At 38.1% G+C, this 21861-nt stretch overlaps 1 protein-coding gene across 3 annotated transcripts in view; it reads right to left on the reverse strand.

Moving 5' to 3' along the window:
* The window catches only part of arel1 (apoptosis resistant E3 ubiquitin protein ligase 1), a 70269-nt gene that overhangs the window by 35780 nt on the left and 12628 nt on the right, over positions 1 to 21861 (reverse strand). For all 3 annotated transcript variants that reach the window (XR_004413148.1, XM_033027653.1, XM_033027652.1), the window contains 7 exons: positions 18696 to 18887; positions 18517 to 18588; positions 15513 to 15739; positions 13496 to 13733; positions 11947 to 12116; positions 8553 to 8733; positions 6778 to 7022 (listed from right to left, as the gene is read on the reverse strand). Coding sequence is in view for 2 of the 3 variants with exons in the window: in XM_033027653.1 (XP_032883544.1) it covers positions 6778 to 7022; positions 8553 to 8733; positions 11947 to 12116; positions 13496 to 13733; positions 15513 to 15739; positions 18517 to 18588; positions 18696 to 18699 (1137 nt within the window). In the remaining variant the exon portion in view is untranslated. The remainder of the gene's footprint in view (positions 1 to 6777; positions 7023 to 8552; positions 8734 to 11946; positions 12117 to 13495; positions 13734 to 15512; positions 15740 to 18516; positions 18589 to 18695; positions 18888 to 21861) is intronic.

The raw sequence follows: 21861 nt of genomic DNA on the forward strand, positions 1-21861 counted from the left end.
CGATAAAAGACATTGAAGAATCAATAAAGTCCTTAAAAAATGGAAAGTCGGCAGGACCCGATGGACTAAATTCGGAATTTTATAAAAAAATTTATGACTTGCTTTCCCCACGCCTACAGACAATGTACAAATATGCTTATACTCAACAGAAACTCCCAGAAACTCTAAATGAATCAACAATCATACTTATACCAAAAACGGACAAGGATCTTGAAGACCCAGGTTCATACAGAGCTATAGCCCTCTTAAATACTGATCAGAAAATATTAACTAAGATTCTATCTAATAGATTGAGCTTAGTGATCAGTAAATTAATACATCCTGACCAAACAGGGTTTATTCCCAAACGGTATTCATTTTTTAATCTGAGAAGATTATTTAATATTATATACTCCAATAGAATCCCCAACGCAGAGCTAGCAATTATCTCGTTAGATGCTGAAAAAGCATTTGACCAGGTAGAATGGCCATATTTATTTTCGGTGATGGAGAAGTACTGTACATGGGTTAAATTGTTATATTCTAACCCAACAGCTAGAATATTAACAAACAAAATGTTATCAACTAAATTTAATCTCTCTAGAGGCTGTAGACAAGGATGTTCACTATCCCCACTATTATTTGCTCTTGCAATTGAACCCCTAGCAGAAAGCGTTAGAAACCATCCAGGAATATTTGGATACAATACTAGAGACACAAGGAATAAAATCTCCTTATATGCAGATGATATACTAATATATATTACAAAATTAGAAACTAGTATTCCAAACCTATTAAATCTAATAACTCAATTTGGTCAGTTTTCGGGATATAGAATCAATTGGAATAAAAGCGAAATCATGCCAATAACAAAATTTAATTTACATACAATACAACAATCCCCTTTTAAAATAGTTAAAGATAAATTTAAATACTTAGGAATCTGGGTAACTAAGACATATACCTCTTTATTTAAACTAAATTTCCCACCCTTACTGAATAAACTACATAAGAATATTCAATACTGGAAAACACTCCCCATTTCAATGCTTGGGAGAATTAATGCTATAAAAATGATTTTTTTACCGCAACTACTGTACCTACTTCAATTAATTCCGATATATATCCCAAAAACTTTTTTCAAAAAAGTCGACTCCATTGTTACAAGTTTTGTCTGGGATTATAAGAATCATAGAATAAGTAAAAAACACTTATGTAAATCAAAGATAAATGGAGGTCTGGCTTTGCCAAATTTCTTATTTTATTTTTGGGCAGTCCATATTAAAAACATGAATTTTTGGCTGGAAGAAATGGACCAACAACCAGATTGGCTAAAGATGGAAAAGGAAGACTGTCTACCTTTTGAAATTGGACCGATCATATTTGCCCCCACAAAACAGCACAAAAAAACCTATAAAGAAAACCCCATAATACATAGTGGAATACGAATTTGGAAACAAATAAAAAAAGACTTAAAATTGAATAATATACCACTCTGCCTTCCCATTGTAAATAATCCTTTGTTCAAATCATCCTTTATGGACAAAGGTTTCACACAATGGAAAAATCATGGAATCAAAAATATAGGACATCTTTATGGGAAAGGTACTTTTCTTTCATTTCAAGAGTTACAACTGAATTATGGACTGCACTCAAATAATTTTTTCAGATATCTACAAATTAGAGATTATGTTAAATCTAATACACAAGTTTACAAGAATAGGGAATCAGAAATTCTTGATGAGTGTCTGAACAAGCATCCTAATACTGAAAAACTAATAGCTTATATTTATAACACCCTACTAAATAACGAGGTACCACCGACCGAACTACATAGATACAAATGGGAAATTGAAATAGGTCATCCTATCACGAAAGATATGTGGGACGAAAGTTTACAACAAATACATCAATGTTCATTAAATGCCAGACATATTTTAATACAATTCAAGGTCTTACATAGACTACACTTCTCTAAAATAAAACTAAATAGAATTTTCCCACAAATCTCTCCTATTTGTGATAAATGTCTACACTTAGAGGCTAATTTAACACATACTTTTGCAAACTGTATAAAACTTAAACATTTCTGGACAGATATTTTTGAAATAACTTCAAAAGTTATTAATACAAAACTGGACCCAGACACAAAATTAATAATACTTGGAATATCAGAACAAAGCTTAACACTCACAACAAACCAAAGAAACTTCCTCAATTACAGTATAATAACTGGAAAAAAATTAATATTAAAATTTTGGAAAGGCCCTACAACCCCCACAATCAAAATGTGGATTACGGAAATGTCGGAGACCCTATACTTAGAAAGAATTAGACTTGTCTTAATGGACAAACAAGATATTTTCCATAAAATTTGGGCTCCATTCATTAACTATCTGAAGGGATAGACTGGCACAGCACGAGGACCCAGCTGAAACTTGAACTCAGGAACAGATGAAAAACTATACTCTATACTTTATAACCTACGAACCTATCTCCATTGATGTATCACAGGTAACCCATTCCACCTCCCTTGTTTTTCTGTTGTGTTTTTTTTTTTTTTTTTTTTTTTTTCTTTCTTTTTTATTTGTAACTTTCTACCCTCTCTTTTTCTCGCTTTCTATAAAAAATAAAAATACTAGAAGCAGAAGTAATTGATAATGGAAAATTTTAATAATGTATGACTGATGTATATGAAAAAAAAAAAATTTCTACTATAATATGTAATTACATTGTATAATATGTCTACTTCTAATAAATAAATAAATAAAATAAAAAAAGAATTACAATTATTGCACACAGCACGAGTCCCAAGGTATACACCAAACCAACACCACTATCCCCTAGCGTAGGGTTTTCAAATTTGCCATATGTTTGCTTATTGGTTGGTCATACGAGAATTCTCACTTTTTATGTCAGCAAGAATCAGTAGACAAGTAGCAAAGTAACTCAATTATGGAACGAGCTGCCAGAGGAAATGGTAATGGAACAAGCTTCCAGAGGAAATAGTGATGGAACGAGCTGCCAAAGGAATTGGTGGAGGCAGATGCAATTACAACATTTAAAAGGCATTTGGACAGGTACTTGGATAGGAAAAGAGTAGAGGGATTTCAGATCAATGCAGGCATACGAGATTAGTGAAGACAGGCATCACGATTTTTGAGTTGGGCCGAAGGGCTCATGTCTGAAGGGTCTCAGCCCGAAACATCACTTGTTCCTTCTTTCTAGTGATGCTGCCTGACCCGCTGAGTTACTCCAGCTTTGTGTTTATCTTCGGATTATTTCCAAGCTGTACAACTCTAAAACTTTATATGAGCCCATTCTCATATAGCTTGTGAAATTACTTTTGATGTGACAAAGAACAGAAAGCAGACAAAATTTGGTTTCAAACTTTTCTGTTCATTCATGTATCGCATGTGCAAGAATCTATTAAATTGTTTTGTAAATTTAATTCCCACTGGAATTTTTCCAGAAGAAATTTTTCAGTTTTCAGAAGACAGGAAAAATGCAGCATGACACGAGAGCGGTCGTATTATTCATACATGCATTTCAAGTGCTGGAGAGGGGCCTAAATTTGTGACCTGCTGACTCAAAAATGAGAATACTTAGTTGAGCCAAGGTAACACAACTGTTGTATAAACATCTTGAATTTCTCTCTCAATATCGACAATGATTCAGTGCCCAGATGTTTAACATTTTTCAGGTCCAAGAATACTTAAATTAGTACACACGGTTCTTTCCGTCACGCTAATGTTCGGATCAAAATGCTACTAGGACGGCTCAATCTGATCACATTGTTAAATTGACAGTATATCAATACTTTTCAACCTGACGATGTTCTTCCCTCCAACGCATAGACCAGAGGAAAAATATAGCAAGTAAATACTGGTGCAAACCCTAGTTTAATAGAATGTTTATTGATAGAATGAGTCAGAGAAATGAATACCATTTACCATTAACTATGTGGTGAGAGGAAGCTTGTAACATTACAATCTGATAAATGAACATGGACATGATTTTTTTAATGAAATAAAAATGATGTTCGACAGCACAATTGTACAAATTTGCAAAGGTCTTATTTGTGTATGAGATAAGGGTGAAACTAATAAACGTGACATGTTCTAATTATCAGGAGATATTCTACAGTCTGGCACATAGTCTGTTATTAGACAATGGTCTGAGTTAAAATTCTTGTATGGCTGAAAATTTATAAATAGACAATAAACAGAGATTAGGGTGAAACAATTAATTTTCAACATGGTGGAATGCTGCTACATATACTGCCTCTCAGTTGCATACAATCCAAGTCAATTGCTTTGACAGCAAAAAAAGTATTATATATAAGCAAGTGCGGCAGTAGTACAACAGCAATTTGTGAAGTAATCTGTGGAGGTAATGCAAGGCAGAGTTATTAAGGGAAACCAGGTGGCACAATGTGGGAAGTATAAAATTTGCCATGTCGGGAGGAAGAATGGATGAGCAGAATATTTTTCCATGAGAGATGGTTAGTATTCAAAGGAATAGTAAAGTGTGCTGACAATGTAAAATTAGGTAGGTAAGTAATTCATAGAGAGAATATGTGGAAATATAAAATGATCATGCAAAGTAGCAGATAGAATATAATATTTATATCAGAGCATGATAAAGTATAAATGTGTCATATATTTCATTTATTTTCATTTCATTTCTCTATTTTCTCTTTTGCACTGCAGAATTTGTGTAATCCACTGGGATAGTACACAAAACAAAGTTTTTCACTATCTCAGTACACATGACAGTAAAAAAACCCCAAGAGACACACTTTTGGATAGGCACATGGATATGCAGGGAATGGAGGGATATGGGTTATGTCTAGATAGATAGGAGTTGGTCTTGGCATGTGCTCGGCAGATACTATGGATCGAGGGAACTGTTCCTGTGTTGTACTGTTCTATGTTAATTCCAATAATTAAAGAACACTATCACGTATATAGTTCATGGAAGGTTATTGCTGAGTTAATGTGGCTGAGGATAACACCAACATACTGATAAAGTGCTTTTATCAGCCCATTTCATTGTAGTCATGGTACATAACAACGTGGTAAAGGAATCCTGTAAAACCATGTGCAGTGATACACGAGAACTATGAATTAAAGCTTTGGTGTCAGCAGTTAGGAGATTAGCTCTAACAATGTACCCAAATAAAAATGCTGCTCCGAGTTGACAGGAGTATTTCAAAGTATGCTTTTGTACTGCAGAGCTTCAGTCTAACCTGCTCTGGGAAAAAGCATATTTCTCATCAGTCCCAAGAAAGTTTTATTTAGGACTCTTATTGTGCTTAAGTGGACAAGTATTTTTAGAACATAAAAGGTGTCAGAATTTTGCATAATATTCAGATATTTCAGATGTTAGCTCAAACGTGGGGTAATGTTGGATGGAAGGGGAACGGGTAGAAATTCAACTGAATTTTATTGCAGGCAATGCGTTGTATGTGTCAGTACGAGTTAGTTATGCATTGTATGCTTCAGGGCAAAATAAATTAGATGCAAAGGAGAATGTTCTGTATAGAATATAAAAGATGTCCTTGACGGTAAAGTATTTGTAAAATAGCAGCGCATTTTTTGTTTTCGCATGTATGTGCATGAGGGTTTCTTGAAATTTATTAACCATTGTTAAAATGTGTTAATCTTTTAATACTTTATTACATTATTAAAATGTGTAATCCTATTAAACTCCAGGAAGGACAACGAAAATAAGCATGAATCTCCCATCCTGGTGAATTAACCAAGGTGTTAGGCTGCAGAGAAACGGAATATTTTTTCTGAACCTATTGTGAAAAAAAAACTGATAGGAGAATAAAAGTATTTATTAGCTGGGGATATGCAAACAGTGGCGATGATGAAGATTCCCATATTCAGTAGGAACAGGAGACCAAGCAGGATATTGCCTATCTGCGACATTACATTGTGACTTTCACATTGTCAGCCTGCCCGTGGCTTCCCTTGAACCCTTCTCAGCTTTCCTATCCTAGTTTTTTTGCCGGAATGATTGTTTACCTTTCTTCCACTAAATACGTTGGGAAGCACTGAGGAAATAGAGCGCACCATATAAATGTAGATCATTCAGATTTTTCTCCACCACAGCTCAAACTGAAAGTCGAGGTAAGAAAAATATGCTACAACCACTTTAAATGCAAATATGTAACAATAGAATAACAATAGAAAATACGACAAACACTCAGCAGATCAAATGTGTCACCTGACTCTCAGTCTGAAGAAGGGTCTCGACCCAAAATATCTCCCGTTCCTTCTCTCCAGAGATGCTGCTTGTCCCGCTGAATTACTCCAGCATTTTGTGTCTACTCAACAGATCAAGCAGCTTCTATAGAATGAAGAAAGTTACCATTTCAGGTCAAAGACCCTTAATCAGAACTTCATTTAAAAAGTGAAATGAATTGAATTGTAATTTTCCTATTTGTTTCAATTAATATTATTATTTTAATGCATTTACATAATTATGTTTAAAGTGAATGAAGTTCGGATGAAGTATCTTTAACTTGAAATGTTAGCTCTGTTTCTCTTTCTACAGATGCTGCCTGAACTACTGAATGTTTCCGGCATTTCTGTTTCTATATCAGGTTTCCAGCATCTGCAGTTTTTTTTGTTTTTTTTCATTTACTATGTGCTCTTACATCAAGCTTTAAATATTCAACTACTTGAATATTTTAGTTCAGGAACTATAAAACTGACATCTATGTTAAAAACCCAAGCTTAATTATAATAGTAATAATTCAGGACAGATTTCATAGTCTTTTCCTACCTTTGGAGATATGTAACAATAAACTTTTTTGGGTTTCTTCACTTTCTCAGTTGTCTGATCCCCATCTTTATCATCTTCTTCCTCATCAGTGGTGATCGATTGGTGTCGACTCGCAGTGGAATATGTGATTGGTGATGATTGCCAATGTGAATGAGCATAATTTGTTGTGCTATACAAGTAGGCCTCAAAATAAACACTGCTTCCGGGAGACGATACGTTCTTTTCTACTATATTATTTTCATTTTCTATTATGAAAAAAGGAAATAGTTAATAGTTGATTAGAATTTATCTGATTAACAATTTTTCTGAATGAAGAGAACATTCTTCATGCAGAAACACTTCTAATCGGAAAAAGCAGTATATATCGTATTTCAGCATGCCAAGTATTACTATTCACAACATAAAAATAGAAAATACTGAAAACATGCAGTAAGTTAGTCAGCATCTGTGGAAAGAGAAACAGAGTTAACATTACAGGTTGAAGGACTAGAAAAGATAGAAAACAAGTTAGTTTTAAATTGCAAAGAGGGTAGGAGAATAGATAGGACAAACAGAATGTACTTGCCCTGCATACCTTCTTTAAACTTTGCCTCTCTCACCTAACGATAAACACTTTAACCCCCCCCCCCCCCCCTCTCTCCCATTCCCACACTGACCTTTCTGTCCTGGGCCTCCTCCACTGTCAGAGTGAGGCCCAGAGCAAATTGGAGGAACAGCACCTCATATTTCGCTTGAGCTGCTTACACCCCAGCGATTGACTTCTCTAGCTTCAAGTAACACTTGCTTTCCCTCTCTCTCCATTCCTCCCCTTTGCCAGTTCTCCGACCAGTCTTACTCTCCAACTACATTTTATCTCTGTTTGCTTTGAACAGATTTAAAAAAAGCAGCTAACTCAAAGCTAACAATGATCTATTCCACATTTTCCTTGATCTCCATTCCGTTTGTCCTAGTTTCCCACCTTACACTTCTTTGTCTATGTATCTCCCTCTACCCTGACATCAGTCTGAAGAAGGGTCTCGACCCGAAACGTCACCCATTCCTTCAGTCCAGAGATGCTACCTGTTACTCCAGCATTTTGTGTATCTTAATGCTATGCCCTCCAGTTCTTTGATATTTTCACCCTAGAAAAAAGGTTCTGACTGTCTACCCTATCCATGCCTCTCATAATTTTATATACTTAGAAACATAGAAAATAGGTGCATGAGTAGGCCATTCGGCCCTTCGAGCCTGCACCGCCATTCAATATGATCATGGCTGATCAAGTTTCCAGGGGTGACTTCTATCAGGTTTCCAGGGGTGACCTGACAAAAGTGGAACAAATTGAGGGAATTTCCGCCTAGTTGGACGACAGTGGGAATGCAGTAGTGGATACCATGTTTAAGAAAGAACTGCAGATGTTGGAAAAAGCAAAGGTAGGCAAAAATGCTGGAGAAACTCAGCGGGTGAGGCAGCCTCACCCGCTGAGTTTCTCCAGCATTTTTGTCTACAGTGGATACCATGTGGTAACTGTGGCAAGCTATGCAGATAAAGAATGATGAAGGGAAATAATTTACCATGGTTACAATCATAGGTTGTCATTTGCAATTTTGAAAAAAATCTCCGCTTGTGAAATGGACGAAACTTGATTTGGAGGGTTTCTTGATGCAGGAAAGGTGAACAGAAAATTGGGAGATAGCAAAATCTTGAAGGATTGGAAACGGAACAATAGTTTGCAGAGAAATCTAAAATGGCAATGTACTTCATAGTTAATAATTTGGGCTTCAAACCCTACTTACCACCAAGAATTATGATGTCAAACTCCCCGTTACCAATCAATTGATCCCAGTACTTGATGGATACCCGAAAACAACCTCTTCTCCACAAGGTCAGATTCAGAAGCACCAGGCACATGGTCTTATTTGAAGAAATGGTTTTGTTAAACAAAACATCTGATATTTCATTTTCATGGGTGCCAAGCTGAAATACAAGTGGGAGATGAATCAGGTGCAGATTACTTAGTTTAGTTTAATGATACAGCGCGGTAACAGGCCCTTCGGCCCAACGAGTCTGCACCGACCAGCGATCCCCGCACATTAAAGCTATCCTATACTATGGACATTTTTTATATTTATACCAAGCCAATTAACCAACAAACCAGTACATCTTTGCAGAAAAGCGAAGTTCTCGGAGAAAACCTTTGCAGGTCACGGAGGGAGAACGTACAAACTCCGTACAGACAAGCACCCGTAGCCGGGATCGAACCCGGGTCTCTGGAGCTGTAAGCGTTGTCAGGCAGCAACTCCATCGCTGCACCACCATGCCGCACATTACTTGCGGAATGCACTACTTACTTGGTGTTTTCACAATTTTAGCAAAATGTTTTAAAATCTGTGACACTACAGGCTATGCAAAGCACAGAGAATAAATTATTCAATATCAGTTTACATCCATAATATTCCATTTGACAAGAAAACTGATTTCAGCTGTTTTGCAATAGGGCTATGTAGAGTAGATGTCAGGCATTTCCTAAAGGGATTGGAGGAAAATACAGAGAGAAGCTACTTCTGACTGAAGCTATTAATTTTGCACTATTCATCAGTGGCAGTGAAATTTTGAGTCCACATCGACCCAATCCTGTTCCCTTCACAGCTGGAAAATAACTGGGTCAGGAGAAAAAACAGCTCAAATATATCTTACAAAAGTAAAAACCCACCCATGAACATAAGTACTTGCATTTCAAGATATTTCTGGTTAAAACTGCAACCACCTCATTTCCATTCCCTCCCTTTCACCATAAACCTTGTGCCACCTGCTCTCAAGTCAAATTGCTCTCAGGCACATTATTGGGCTATCTTAAATCACCCATTAGGAAGAATGCAAGGACAGGGAAATGTTCAAACTTGCTTTAATTTGTCCTACGAAGGGCTGGTCTCCAAATACGTCCAACATTTAATAAAGTCATGGAGTCATACATCATGGAAACAGACCTTCTGCCCAACTCTTCTATGCCAACCCGATTTTATAGCTGGGCTAGTCCCATTTGCCCATATTTGGCCTATAGTCTTCTAAAACTTTTTCTATCCATACACTTGTCTAGGTGTATTTTAAACATTGTCATTGCAGCTGCCTCGATAATCTCCTCTGGAAGCTTCATCTATATAGGCACCACCCTTTGCTTGAAGAAATTGTCTTTCAAGTCTCTTTTAAATCTTTTATTTCTCACCTTAAATCTATGCCCTCTATTTCTGGATGGCTCTATCCTGGCAAAAAAGACTGAGCATTCACCTATGCTTCTCATGATTTTGTATACCCGACAAATGTTTCTTTGTGTGTTTTATGTGGGGGGTGGTGTGGGGGGGTGAGGGGGAAACCGCTTTGGTCGCCTCCTCCACGGAGAGGCGAGTTTTTCCAGGTCGCCTCCCCCGTGGCCTAACATCAAGGATCGACGCGGCCTTTCCCGGAGACGCGCCCGGGGCTTCAGCGGCGGGCGCAGCGTGGACTCTCGGCGTGGAGCGGGTGAGCCCTCGCTGGAGGGGAGCGCTCCGTTTCGCTGACCCGGGGCAGCCGGCAGCCTGAAGTGGCAGCCTGAAGCCGCGGTCTGCAGAGCTCCAGCTGGTGCGGCGTCTACAGCCCGGGATCTCACGTTGGGGACCCGGGGGAAGAAGAAGCCATCACTGCCGGCCCGCGGCCGACTTCTACCGCGGGTCCGGCATGGACTTACCATCACCCCTGGAGGGGAGCTTCGACCACCGGCCCTGCAATCTACGGTGCTTCTGGCTGCGGCGGGGACTTTAAATCTTGACCGCCGGCCTGCAGCCTACAACAACTTAAAGCCGCGGTCTCCGGTGAGGAAGAGCCATTCCTGGACTGACTCTGGACTCTGGTCCTGACCACGGGGGGGAAATGGAGGAGGACTGGCCAAATTTTGTGCCTTCCACCACAGTGATGAATGCTGCGGTGGATGTTTGTGTTACAGTTTTATTGTGGCTGTGTGTTCTTTATTATTGTATCGCTGCAGACAACCCAAATTTCCACCAGCCTGGCTGTGTGGCAATAAATTATATCTAATCTAATTCTGTGCTCCAGGGAAAAAAGCCCCAGCCTATCCTTATAACTTGAGCCCCCCCCACCCCCCAGTCCTGGTAACATGCTGATGATTCTTTTCTGCACCCTTTCCAGCTTAATGACATCTTTCCTAGGCCAGGGTTACCAGAACTGCACATCATACTCCAAATGTACTGATTGTGGATGATCAACCACGATCACAGTGAATGGCAGTGCTGGCTCGAAGGGTCGGATGGCCTACTCCTGCAACTATTGTCTATTGTCTATCTACCCGTGCCATCACTTTCAAGAAAGTGTATATCTTCACACAACACTCTCCAGGGCCCCACCATTTACTGTGCAAATGCTGTCCTGGTTTGACTTACTAAAACACAGCGCCTCACACTCGTCAGGGCTAAATTCTATCTGCCATTCCTTGGCCCACTTCCCTAGTTGATCCAGATCCTTTCATAAATGTAGTCTTCCTCACCACCCAGTACACCACTAATTTTGGTGTCATTAGCTACATCCTAACAACCTGGTGTAACACAATGGTTGTCTAACTGTCTAACCTGCTATCTACCACATGATAGAACTGATAAAATAGACATTAACGGAGACTTGGATCAATATTAGCTTAAAAGAATAACAAGGGGGCATAGATTTAAATTAATTTGAGGAAAGGTTAAAGGGAATTTGAGGAAATGGGTTTTCACTCAATGAGCATTGAAAATCTGAAACTCACTGGCTAAAAGGGTGGTGGAGGCAGAAACCTGTATTCAAAAGGTATTAAGATGACCACTGGAAGTACCAAAGGTTGGGAACTGGAACTAACTTATAGCCCCTTTTTAACTTGCATGATTTTGATGAACTGAATAAGCAGCTCTGTGTTTTGAATTCTTATGAATGCAAGGATCTGTAAATCATCGGCTTCAAATCACAAATCACTATAAAACATCACTTGGTGTGCTACCCATTCAGATGATACTAGTTACATCAATTCATCTGGAATTTTGGCTGAGTTTCTGAAATGTTCTGTTTATTACAGGAAGCAACTTTCCAGGAATAATTTAAACAGTTACACCAAGGCATAATTTGTTATTTTATTCCAACGATTTCTTATTTTCCTATGTTGTAGTCACTCACCTCTTTTATCTGTACCCTGTAATTATCTTGATCAACAATGGCCAGGGCATTACTTGTTGGATTATCATATTCGTCGCGAGGGGCGATCTGCAATGTGTGTTCCTGCCCACTTGTCAATACCAGAGTGGAGAAGTGGTAAAGGATTTTTGTTTTTGCTGGAAACACTATTCCTATAAATGGAGGAGAAAATAGCTTTCATTTTGACTATTGAGATAAGATAATTAAATGTTTTGGCACTTGCAAATTGAATTGCATGTCAAATACAGGCAACCTCCACTGGGATGGCAAGAGGACATAGATAGATAGATCAGTAGGAAAAGTGAGGGGATTGGGCGGGGTGTTAACTGAAATTGGTCATGCCTTTGGATTGTAGGCTACCTGTGGAATATCAAGTGCTGTTCTTCCATTTTGCGTGTGGCCTCACACTGGCAAAGGAAGAGGCTGAGGACAGACAAGTGATATGGCAATGGAAAGGAGAATTGCAATGGCTGGCAACCTTGAGCCAAGAACAGAAGAGAGCAGGAGGGTTGTGGAGGGCTCGTGGAGGGGATACCATAGTGGGTAACACCCAAGTCCTTAATTTATGGATTAAGGACTGAATTGTTCAGATTCGTTTCAATTTGAAATCAGATAGCAGAAAAGAATGGCCTTAAAAATCAAAGCTTTATTGGAACTTTATGACAGTCATTTTCTCTTGCTTTCTTACTGATTGTCAAACTAGAAAAAAAGACATGGTAACAACTTGTGAGTTTTAGGTATTTCAGGATATATGTCCTCACGCTGGTTTATTAATCATTAATTTCTTACAAGGAGATCTCATTATAGAGCTATTGTTGTTAATTATATAAATTAAACTGCAATATTTGAGAATTGTCCCAGTGCAGACAAGGTGAAATTATACTATAAACATTAACTCTCAAATAAATGACTCAAAGTATCAGGACAAAACATTGACAGAAATATAAACATGACTAAACTGCTCCTCTGTTTGAACATTTGTTGTTTACAATGGACCTGGGCAGGGAATTCTAGTAATCTGCAAAGAAAGAAATTGCTAATTCATCACTACCTCCACTGATTCTGCAATTCAATATGCCATGGAGGAGGACTAAATAAAGGTCAAGCTTTCCCCATATTGCCCATCCCCCTGTCAGACACAGAGAAAAATAGAGGATAAGGCGTTTAGATTTATTTTTAGCTACCACTTTTGGTTAACTTCACACTTACAAATGGTGTAAAACCAGAAAATATTCAGGTAATAATTGTGGAGAGAGATAAAATTCATGATTGGGTGAGCGACCTTCAATCAGAACTGAGCATCGACCTGAAAGATAAACCGTATGCAACTTCTTCCACAATTAGCCATCAGAATATTTCCACCAAGTTCAGCAACTGTGACATTTTGCTTTTTATTACTAATTTATGGAGCCCAGAAGCAAGATTCTTGTTCCTGTTGCAATAATTGTTGCCTACTGTTGTCAGATTAACTGAGAGACAAAGCAAATAGGTAAATCTAAGCCTTAGTAAAAACACACACATTCACACCTACCAGGTTGAAATGTTTTGTAGTATGGGCTGTAAGCCACATTCAGTCCTCCGAGTTTGACTATGACTTCATACCTTCCTGCCTTCCTCACTGTGAAGCTCACCTTCACCATATTATTATTTTGTGCCTGAAGCACTTCCTGTGTAATAGGAACATCTATCCCCAGTTCCATGTGCGAGATGTGAATTCGTAAGCCCACTGGGCGATGTGCAGGGAATGGTTGCCCATTCTTATAGAACAACTATACAGGGCAATAAGAAAAAATATTGACACTGGTGAATAATGTGTTAATACACCTCCTGATTATACAGGTTCGTGATGGTGAAACGATAAAGCAGTGCAGGAGATAAATAATATTAGCTTCTTTCAATTGAACATAAACAGGTACCACAAAGATTGCAACAAGTTGATCACAGAAATCTTTCAATAAAAAACATCCTTTTCATTAATGAAGATGTATTTCACATGTGTGTCAAAGTTTAATGGAATGTATCGTCCAATTTAGTCTCGCTGTTGATTTTAATTTCAATAAAAATAATAATTCCCCTTTTAAAATGCAACGGTCTGCTTCTGAGCACATTTAATTATAAGTTTGCCTTGACTAAGGCAGCATTGAACATTTAGCTCAATGGCCTCATGTTGAGGATAGGAGACAGAGACAATCTGCTCCTTCCACTATTGGGAAAAACACCTATTGCTAAGAACCTGACCTGACCACGATGCACTCAGAGTGAAGAAATTATCAGTATTTTAACCAAAATTCCCAACCTGGGCTTAATCTAGCGGCTACTTTCATAATTAAGTAGAACAGTTTTCCAGATTTAAAAGAAGAATGGGAATGCTCCCTACTTCTAAATCTCACTTACAGAACCTCATTTATGTTGCAAAGGGCACTACTGGATTCGCCTTGAAAACCAATGTAATAAAATACCTGTATTTTTACTTTTATTTCTCTCACACTGAACAGGTGAGCCTTTGATCAGCATGCAATTATATGCAAAGAAATGCAGCTTTCAACTACACCTTATTTCCAGCTCAATTACCTTTTATCTGACTGATAAATTATTTGCTGAGAAATTTAACTTGTAAATATAACAGTCACACTGCATTGTAATCTGTGCCTGAAACTCATTTCCATGGATATAGCATTATCCTTTTCACAAATTACAATGCATATTACCAGGGAATACATTTCTAGACGGTGAACTGCTGCTCTCCCCGCAAGTGCTGTTCCACAGTTCCAGTTTGTTTCTGCTTTTATGGCCTCCCATGCTTTGTCCTGCCTACAACTCTTCTAGCTTTCTTTCCCCCACCCCTGCAATCAGTCTGAGGAAGGGTCCCAACCCAAAACGTTGCCTATCCATGTTCTCCAGGGATGCTGCCTGACCGGCTGAGTTACTCCAGCATTTTGTGTCTTTACAAATACATATTCAAATCAGACTCAAGAATGTTGTGTCACTTTCAAAAGATCATTCTTTATGTAAATCCTTATTTTGAGGCCAAATCTGCCCCTTCTTGTGGTTCGATTGGACATGAAGAGGTGAATGGCACACAACATTGTTCTTCTAACATACCGACAATAGCATTCTTTAAAGTATTAACCCAGGTTAAATAATCCTCCATGACTATGGAGGATTCTCCTGTACAACATTATCCAGTTAACTCTGAAATCCTTTGAAAGGTTTTGAGAAGACGTAGCTATGTGCTGCACAGTTACAAGTCCAACTAGCTTTACACCACTCACAGATATTCCAAATTAACAAAAAACTGTTACCATTGCTACAGATCTCTATTTCGGCATCTACTTTTAGATATGTGCATGCTTTTGTTCACAAGGCCTTTGATTTTGTTTGCAATAATTGCTTTTCATTATAAATCCCAACATTCACATTTGTAATTAAAACTGTGTACTCTTATCATTGCCGACTATAATTAAACCTCTCAAGTATAAAACAAATAAACTACAAAAAAAAAAGCTCAGTCGTTTTAAAAGCAAAGAATACTATTTTGTTTTACGCACATGTACTCTAAAGGTCAAGATGCGCCCTACTTCCTGAGGGTCCTTCCAATCCCAGGTGACCAGGCATGACCTTGGATCCAGGTAGTTTCCACGGACATAGTCATAAATAGTTCGGTTCGCCTGCCGCCCTCTGTGGTCATTCTGAAGAAAATTAATTACCCGGGCCACGAGTTCGTACAGAAACTTCACGGTAAAGAAGAAAGCTACGATGGAAACTGCAATTCCACCTGCACAAGAATAAAGAAATCATACATTGAGTCGATGCTAGGCCTCTGAGCATTTCCCATCAGTTGCATCACTTCACTTAGTTTTCCTGTAACCTATTCCCTCTCATGTCTGTCGGCTCCTTGAGATTCTCCTGCCAACCACTTTTATTAGGTAAAATTTATGTGCTTCTTTGATATGCGAGAGAAAACCAGAGCACCTGGAGGTCTCAGGATGAACATGAAAACTCCTCCCAAACATCAGTGCAATGAGCAAAATTCATCTGCAGAGAGACTTCCAATCTCACCCATCTGACATCTTCAGCTCTTACTTGCAAAATTATACGGTTTTACAGATCCCCTTTCCCTTAAAATTGTGATGTCGTCCAACTTGTGCTCACAGAATTGTGGTCTCCTCAAATATATCCTCATTCATTTGCCTTTGCTACCATGAAAACAAAAAATCTGGAAGTTAAAGCACACAGTATTGGGGGTTCAGTATTGATGTGGATAGAGAACTGGCTGGCAAACAGGAAGCAAAGAGTAGGAGTAAACGGGTCCTTTTCACAATGGCAGGCAGTGACTAGTGGGGTACTGCAAGGCTCAGTGCTGGGACCCCAGCTATTTACAATTTATATTAATGATCTGGATGAGGGAATTGAAGGCAACATCTCCAAGTTTGCGGATGACACTAAGCTGGGGGGCAGTGTTAGCTGTGAGGAGGATGCTAGGAGACTGCAAGGTGACTTGGATAGGCTGGGTGAGTGGGCAAATGTTTGGCAGATGCAGTATAATGTGGATAAATGTGAGGTTATCCACTTTGGTGGCAAAAACAGGAAAGCAGACTATTATCTAAATGGTGGCCGATTAGGAAAAGGGGAGATGCAGCGAGACCTGGGTGTCATGGTACACCAGCCATTGAAGTTAGGCATGCAGGTGCAGCAGGTAGTGAAGAAAGCGAATGGTATGTTAGCTTTCATAGCAAAAGGATTTGAGTATAGGAGCAGGGAGGTTCTACAGCAGTTGTACAGGGTCTTGGTGAGACCACACCTGGAGTTTTGCGTACAGTTTTGGTCTCCAAATCTGAGGAAGGACATTATAGCCATAGAGGGAGTGCAGAGAAGGTTCACCAGACTGATTCCTGGGATGTCAGGACATTCATATGAAGAAAGACTGGATAGACTTGGCTTATACTCGCTAGAATTTAGGAGATTGAGAGGGGATCTTATAGAAACGTACAAAATTCTTATGAGGTTGGACAGGCTAGATGCATGAAGATTGTTCCCGATGTTGCGGAAGTCCAGGACAAGGGGTCACAGCTTAAGGATAAGGGGGAAATCCTTTAGGACCGAGATGAGAAGAAACTTTTTCACACAGAGAGTGGTGAATCTCTGGAACTCTCTGCCACAGAGGGTAGTTGAGGCCAGTTCATTGGCTATATTTAAGAGGGAGTTAGATGTGGCCCTTGTGGCTAAAGGGATCAGGGGGTATGGAGAGAAGGCAGGTACGGGATACTGAGTTGGATGGTCAGCCATGATCATATTGAATGGTGGTGCAGGCTCGAAGGGCCGAATGGCCTACTCCTGCACCTATTTTCTATGTATCTATGTTACCCAGCAGGTCAAGCAGCATCTGTGAAGAAAAGCAGAGTTCACTTCTCTCTGCAGATGCCATCTGTTTGTCGAGTTTCTTCAGCATTTTCTGTTTATATTTCAGGTTTGTTGCTGTTTTTTGGCTTTTATGTTGTCTTGCAAGTCTTGACTGCAGAGGTCAATCATTTACAACCCGAGCCCTAAGATTACCATGTTGCAATGTTTACTGCCCATAAGGAAAGACAACCATAGTCAAAGACCTCATCTGTTTTACATTCTGAGGAACAGGCACAGTGGTCACACATTGTCAAAAACCTATTCCCAAAATTCAGAGACTGCACTGAAGCACCATTACTCCTTTGAGAGATCACTCTGATAATCACCTGCAATAAAGTTCTACGCAACCTGTCCCCACTTGATTCCCTGGGAGCACTGTTGTATTCCCCTCCCATCACTATAGCATACTGCCCGGTAGCTGTAAGTGCTGTAGGCACTGCAGTGTGTCCCCTCAAATGCTCGATTCAGAGACATTTGCTGGGTTAATTGCCAACGGCGACGATAATCACAGATAATAACAGCACGTTAACTAACGGCAACACTACCAGTTTCAGTGTAGCGATACACAGGAAAGCTTTGCAAACAAAGCCTTGTTCTGTGAATCTTGTAAATGAGGGTCTCAATTTTTATAAGAAAGAACTGCTGATGCTGTGTTTAAATCGAAGATAGAAACAAGACGATGGAGTAACTCAGCGGGACCGGCAGCATCGGAAGAAGGGTCTCGACCCGAAACTTCACCCATTTATTCTCTCTGGAGATGCTGCCGGCCCCGCTGAGTTACACTCAATTCTCAATTTGTGTCTATTCTCAATTTCTATAGGTCCTCTATTAGCAATATTAGAGCAACTCACAAATCTCCTTTACTACCATTAATAGGTTGCAATGAAATTTCTAGCTCAGGGTATCCATTGACAGTGCTATACCACGGAGTAAAGTGCTTGGACTTTTAACAAGTAAAGTCAAACAGAAATGACAGCAACTTCCTCCAGAAATACAGGGAACGTCTTAAAATGCAGTGAATGGACAATATTTTCATTCAAGAAATGTACATAAAATCAGTTTCTTCATCATGCTTGATTGACAATCCCTTTAATAATACCATGAAACCGCTTAAGTCCTCAAATTTATGGAAGGAATTCAAATTGTACTCACCAATGACGACAATCATCAGGTCTTTTCTTGCAGTGCAAAATGTGATGCTAGAGGCAAAAAACACTGCTCCCACTGTGGAAAAGAGTCAGAATTAAGGACACAAACTTCCCTAAACTGGGGATAAATGGAAAAGTATGAATAGGTTTTTTTTCTAAATAAATGACTACATTTTCACATACCCATGGACCACTTTTCAATTCTCTGCCTTTGGGTCAAGTTATGAACAAACCTAACTTTGTGCTCCCACTCAACGTGTCCCCTCGAGGACCTTCCTTCCAAATGTAGAAGTAGCCTCAGTCAGAGTTTCCTGTGACTCGTCACCAAACTGGAGCAGATCAGTTATGTTGCCGATGATTCCTAGTGATTTCAAACTGTATGGGGACAAGGAATTGGAAAGCTGATATGTGACTGGTGTCAATTAAAAATGCAACCTATCTCTAAAACTAATGTATTTATTAGAAAGCTGAGGGTACAACAGGTTTAGCAGAGAGCAGGGAATTGGCATACACTTTAAGGTATTGTTAACTCCAACTTTAAACAAGGAAAAAAATTAATAATAAACTTTACAAGAACTATTATGTAGAGTTTGGCAGGTGAATTGCAAAGCAAAATAAGGTGAATAAATCCATGATCTAAGCTTATGTTAGGTATAGTTTTATTAATTCTTAAGACATTGATCAGCTGCCTAGTAGAGTAATTGGAACTATGTTACACGATTCAAGTAGCAATTGGATTATGTTTTAGTGAGTAAATATGATAGCCAAACAAGAAAAAGTGGTAAAGATAAGAAACAAAACACAGAACTATAGAAAACCTTATCTTGCCAGTTGCTACCATGGCAGAAGAAGAAAAGTTAACTATACTGCAGGCTCATTGTAGCTACATTGTCAACATAGTAAAAAAAAATATTAAATAAATTTTTATTAGAGGCATCTGCATATCATAGTCCAAACCAATACAGACTTTGTTTAACAGTTACATATTAAATATCCAAGTTTCCAGGGACCCAGTTACCAAAGTCCTTTATCGGTTACATATTAACATTGCCTCTAATTATTTATTTATATTTATAGATAGGAAAAATAAAGAAAGAAAGAAAGAAATTAGAAAAATAGGATAAACTATCAATAATACAACTTAGGAGATAGGTCCGTAGGTTTCTTGGTTTCTTGGTCCTCCAAAATATTCCAAATGGAATTTAAACTGGAGGTGGAGGAGGGAGGACTTAAGCCAGAAAGGGTTATTGGGAAGAAAGAGCTACTCTAAATTTAGTTGCATCTGGTTGGGTAACTATAGTTGAGTGGAGATTATTCCATGCTTTAATTGTGCGGGGGAAGAACGAATTGCTGTACACGTCTGTCTTTGTAGCTGGGATCACAAATTGGATCGAATGCACTTGTCTGCTCCTAATTGGTTTGGGTTTGGTGTAGGTCTTGTAATCTATGTTGAGCTGACCATTTAACTTTTTTTTTTCAAAGAACATAACTATTCATCTAGTCCTGGGTTCAGGCTTCAGTCCGGCCACCGCGTCGGTCCAATCTACCCCTTCAAATAATCTATAAATAGAGACCATATTCTAGTAAATAATTCTGGTTTGTCAATAAAGACAAATCTAATTTTTTTCCAAATGTAAGGTCTCCGACATCTCCATAATCCACATCTTGATGTGGGGATTGTTGGGGTTTTCCAAAATTTTAATATCAATTTTTTCCCAATTATTATACTGTAATCAAGGAAATTTCTTCGGTTTATTGTAAGTTTTAGGTATTGTTCTGATATGCCCAATATTATTAATTTAGGGTCGGGATCCAGTTGGATATTAACGACTACAGAGATTATTTTTAAAATATCCATCCAGTAATTTTTAATTTCTATACAATTTACAAAAGTATGGGTTAAATTAGCCACGTGGGATTGACATTTATCACAGATAGGAGAGATATTAGGAAAAATTCTGTTTAATTTTGTTTTAGAATAATGCAGTCTATGTGGTACATTAAATTGTATTAAAGAATGTCTGGCATTTAACGAACATTGGTGTATATGTTGTAGGCTTTTGTCCCAAATATCTTTCGTTATGGGTTGAGCTAATTCCTTTTCCTATGCTAGTCTATATAATTCCATCGACGGAATCTCACTGTCTAAAAAAGTATTATAAATGTAAGATATTAATTTGACTGTGTTAGGGTGTTTATTCAAACATTCATCTAGAATCTCTGGTTCTCTAGTTCTGTATTCTCATGTATGTGTTTTAACATAATCTTTAAGTTGTAAATATCTAAAAAAATTATTTGAATGTAATCCGTAATTCTGTTGTAACTCCTGAAACTAGAGAAAAATACAATTTCTATAAAGATTTTTAATTCCATGATTTTTCCATTGTGCAAAACCTTTATCCAACACTGAGGGTTTAAATGAGGGATTATTTGCAATGAGGAGAGAAAGTGATAAATAATCCAATTTTAATGTCTTTTTTAGTTGTTTCCTAATTCAAATACCACTATATATTATAGGGTTTTCACTATAGATATTTTAATTCAATTTTGTGGGAGCTAACAGAATCGGACCAATTTCAAAAGGCAAACAGTCTTCTTTTTCCATCTTTAACCAGCCTGGTCGTTGATCCATATCTTCCAACCAAAAAATCATATTTTTGACATTGACTGCCCAAAAGTAAAATTAAAAAATTGGTAAAACTAATCCTCCATTGGTCTTGGATTTGCATAAGTGTTTTTTGCTTATTCTATGGTTCTTATAATTCCAAATAAAACTTGTCACTATGGAGTCAACTTTTTTAAAAGACATTTTTTGGGAGATATATAGGAATTGATTGAAAAAGGTATAGCAATTGCGGAAGGAAAATCATTTTTATAGCGTTAATTCTACCGAGCATTGAAATGAGAAGTATTTTCCAATATTGAATATTCTTGTGCAATTTATTAAGTAAAGGCATGAAATTTGATTTAAATAAAGAAGTATATTTCTTGGTCACATAAATTCCTAGGTATTTAAATTTTTCATTGACTATTCTGAAAGGTGATTGCTGTTTAACTTAGGTTCCGTTATTGGCATAATCTCACTTTTATTCCAATTAATTCTATATCCCAAAAATAAACCAAATTGAGTTATAAGATTTAGCAAGTTTGGAATGTTGATTTCCGGGTTTGTAATATATAGTAATGCATCGTCTGCATATAGAGAGATTTTATTAACTGTATCTTTAGTATTATACCCATATATTTCTGGATGTGCTCGAACACTTTCTGCTAGTGGTTCAATAGCAAGGGCGAATAATAACGGAGATAACGGGCATCCTTGTCTGCAACCTTTAGATAAATCAAATTT

The sequence above is a fragment of the Amblyraja radiata genome, chromosome 9, assembly GCF_010909765.2.
Source record: "Amblyraja radiata isolate CabotCenter1 chromosome 9, sAmbRad1.1.pri, whole genome shotgun sequence".
NCBI lineage: Eukaryota > Metazoa > Chordata > Chondrichthyes > Rajiformes > Rajidae > Amblyraja > Amblyraja radiata.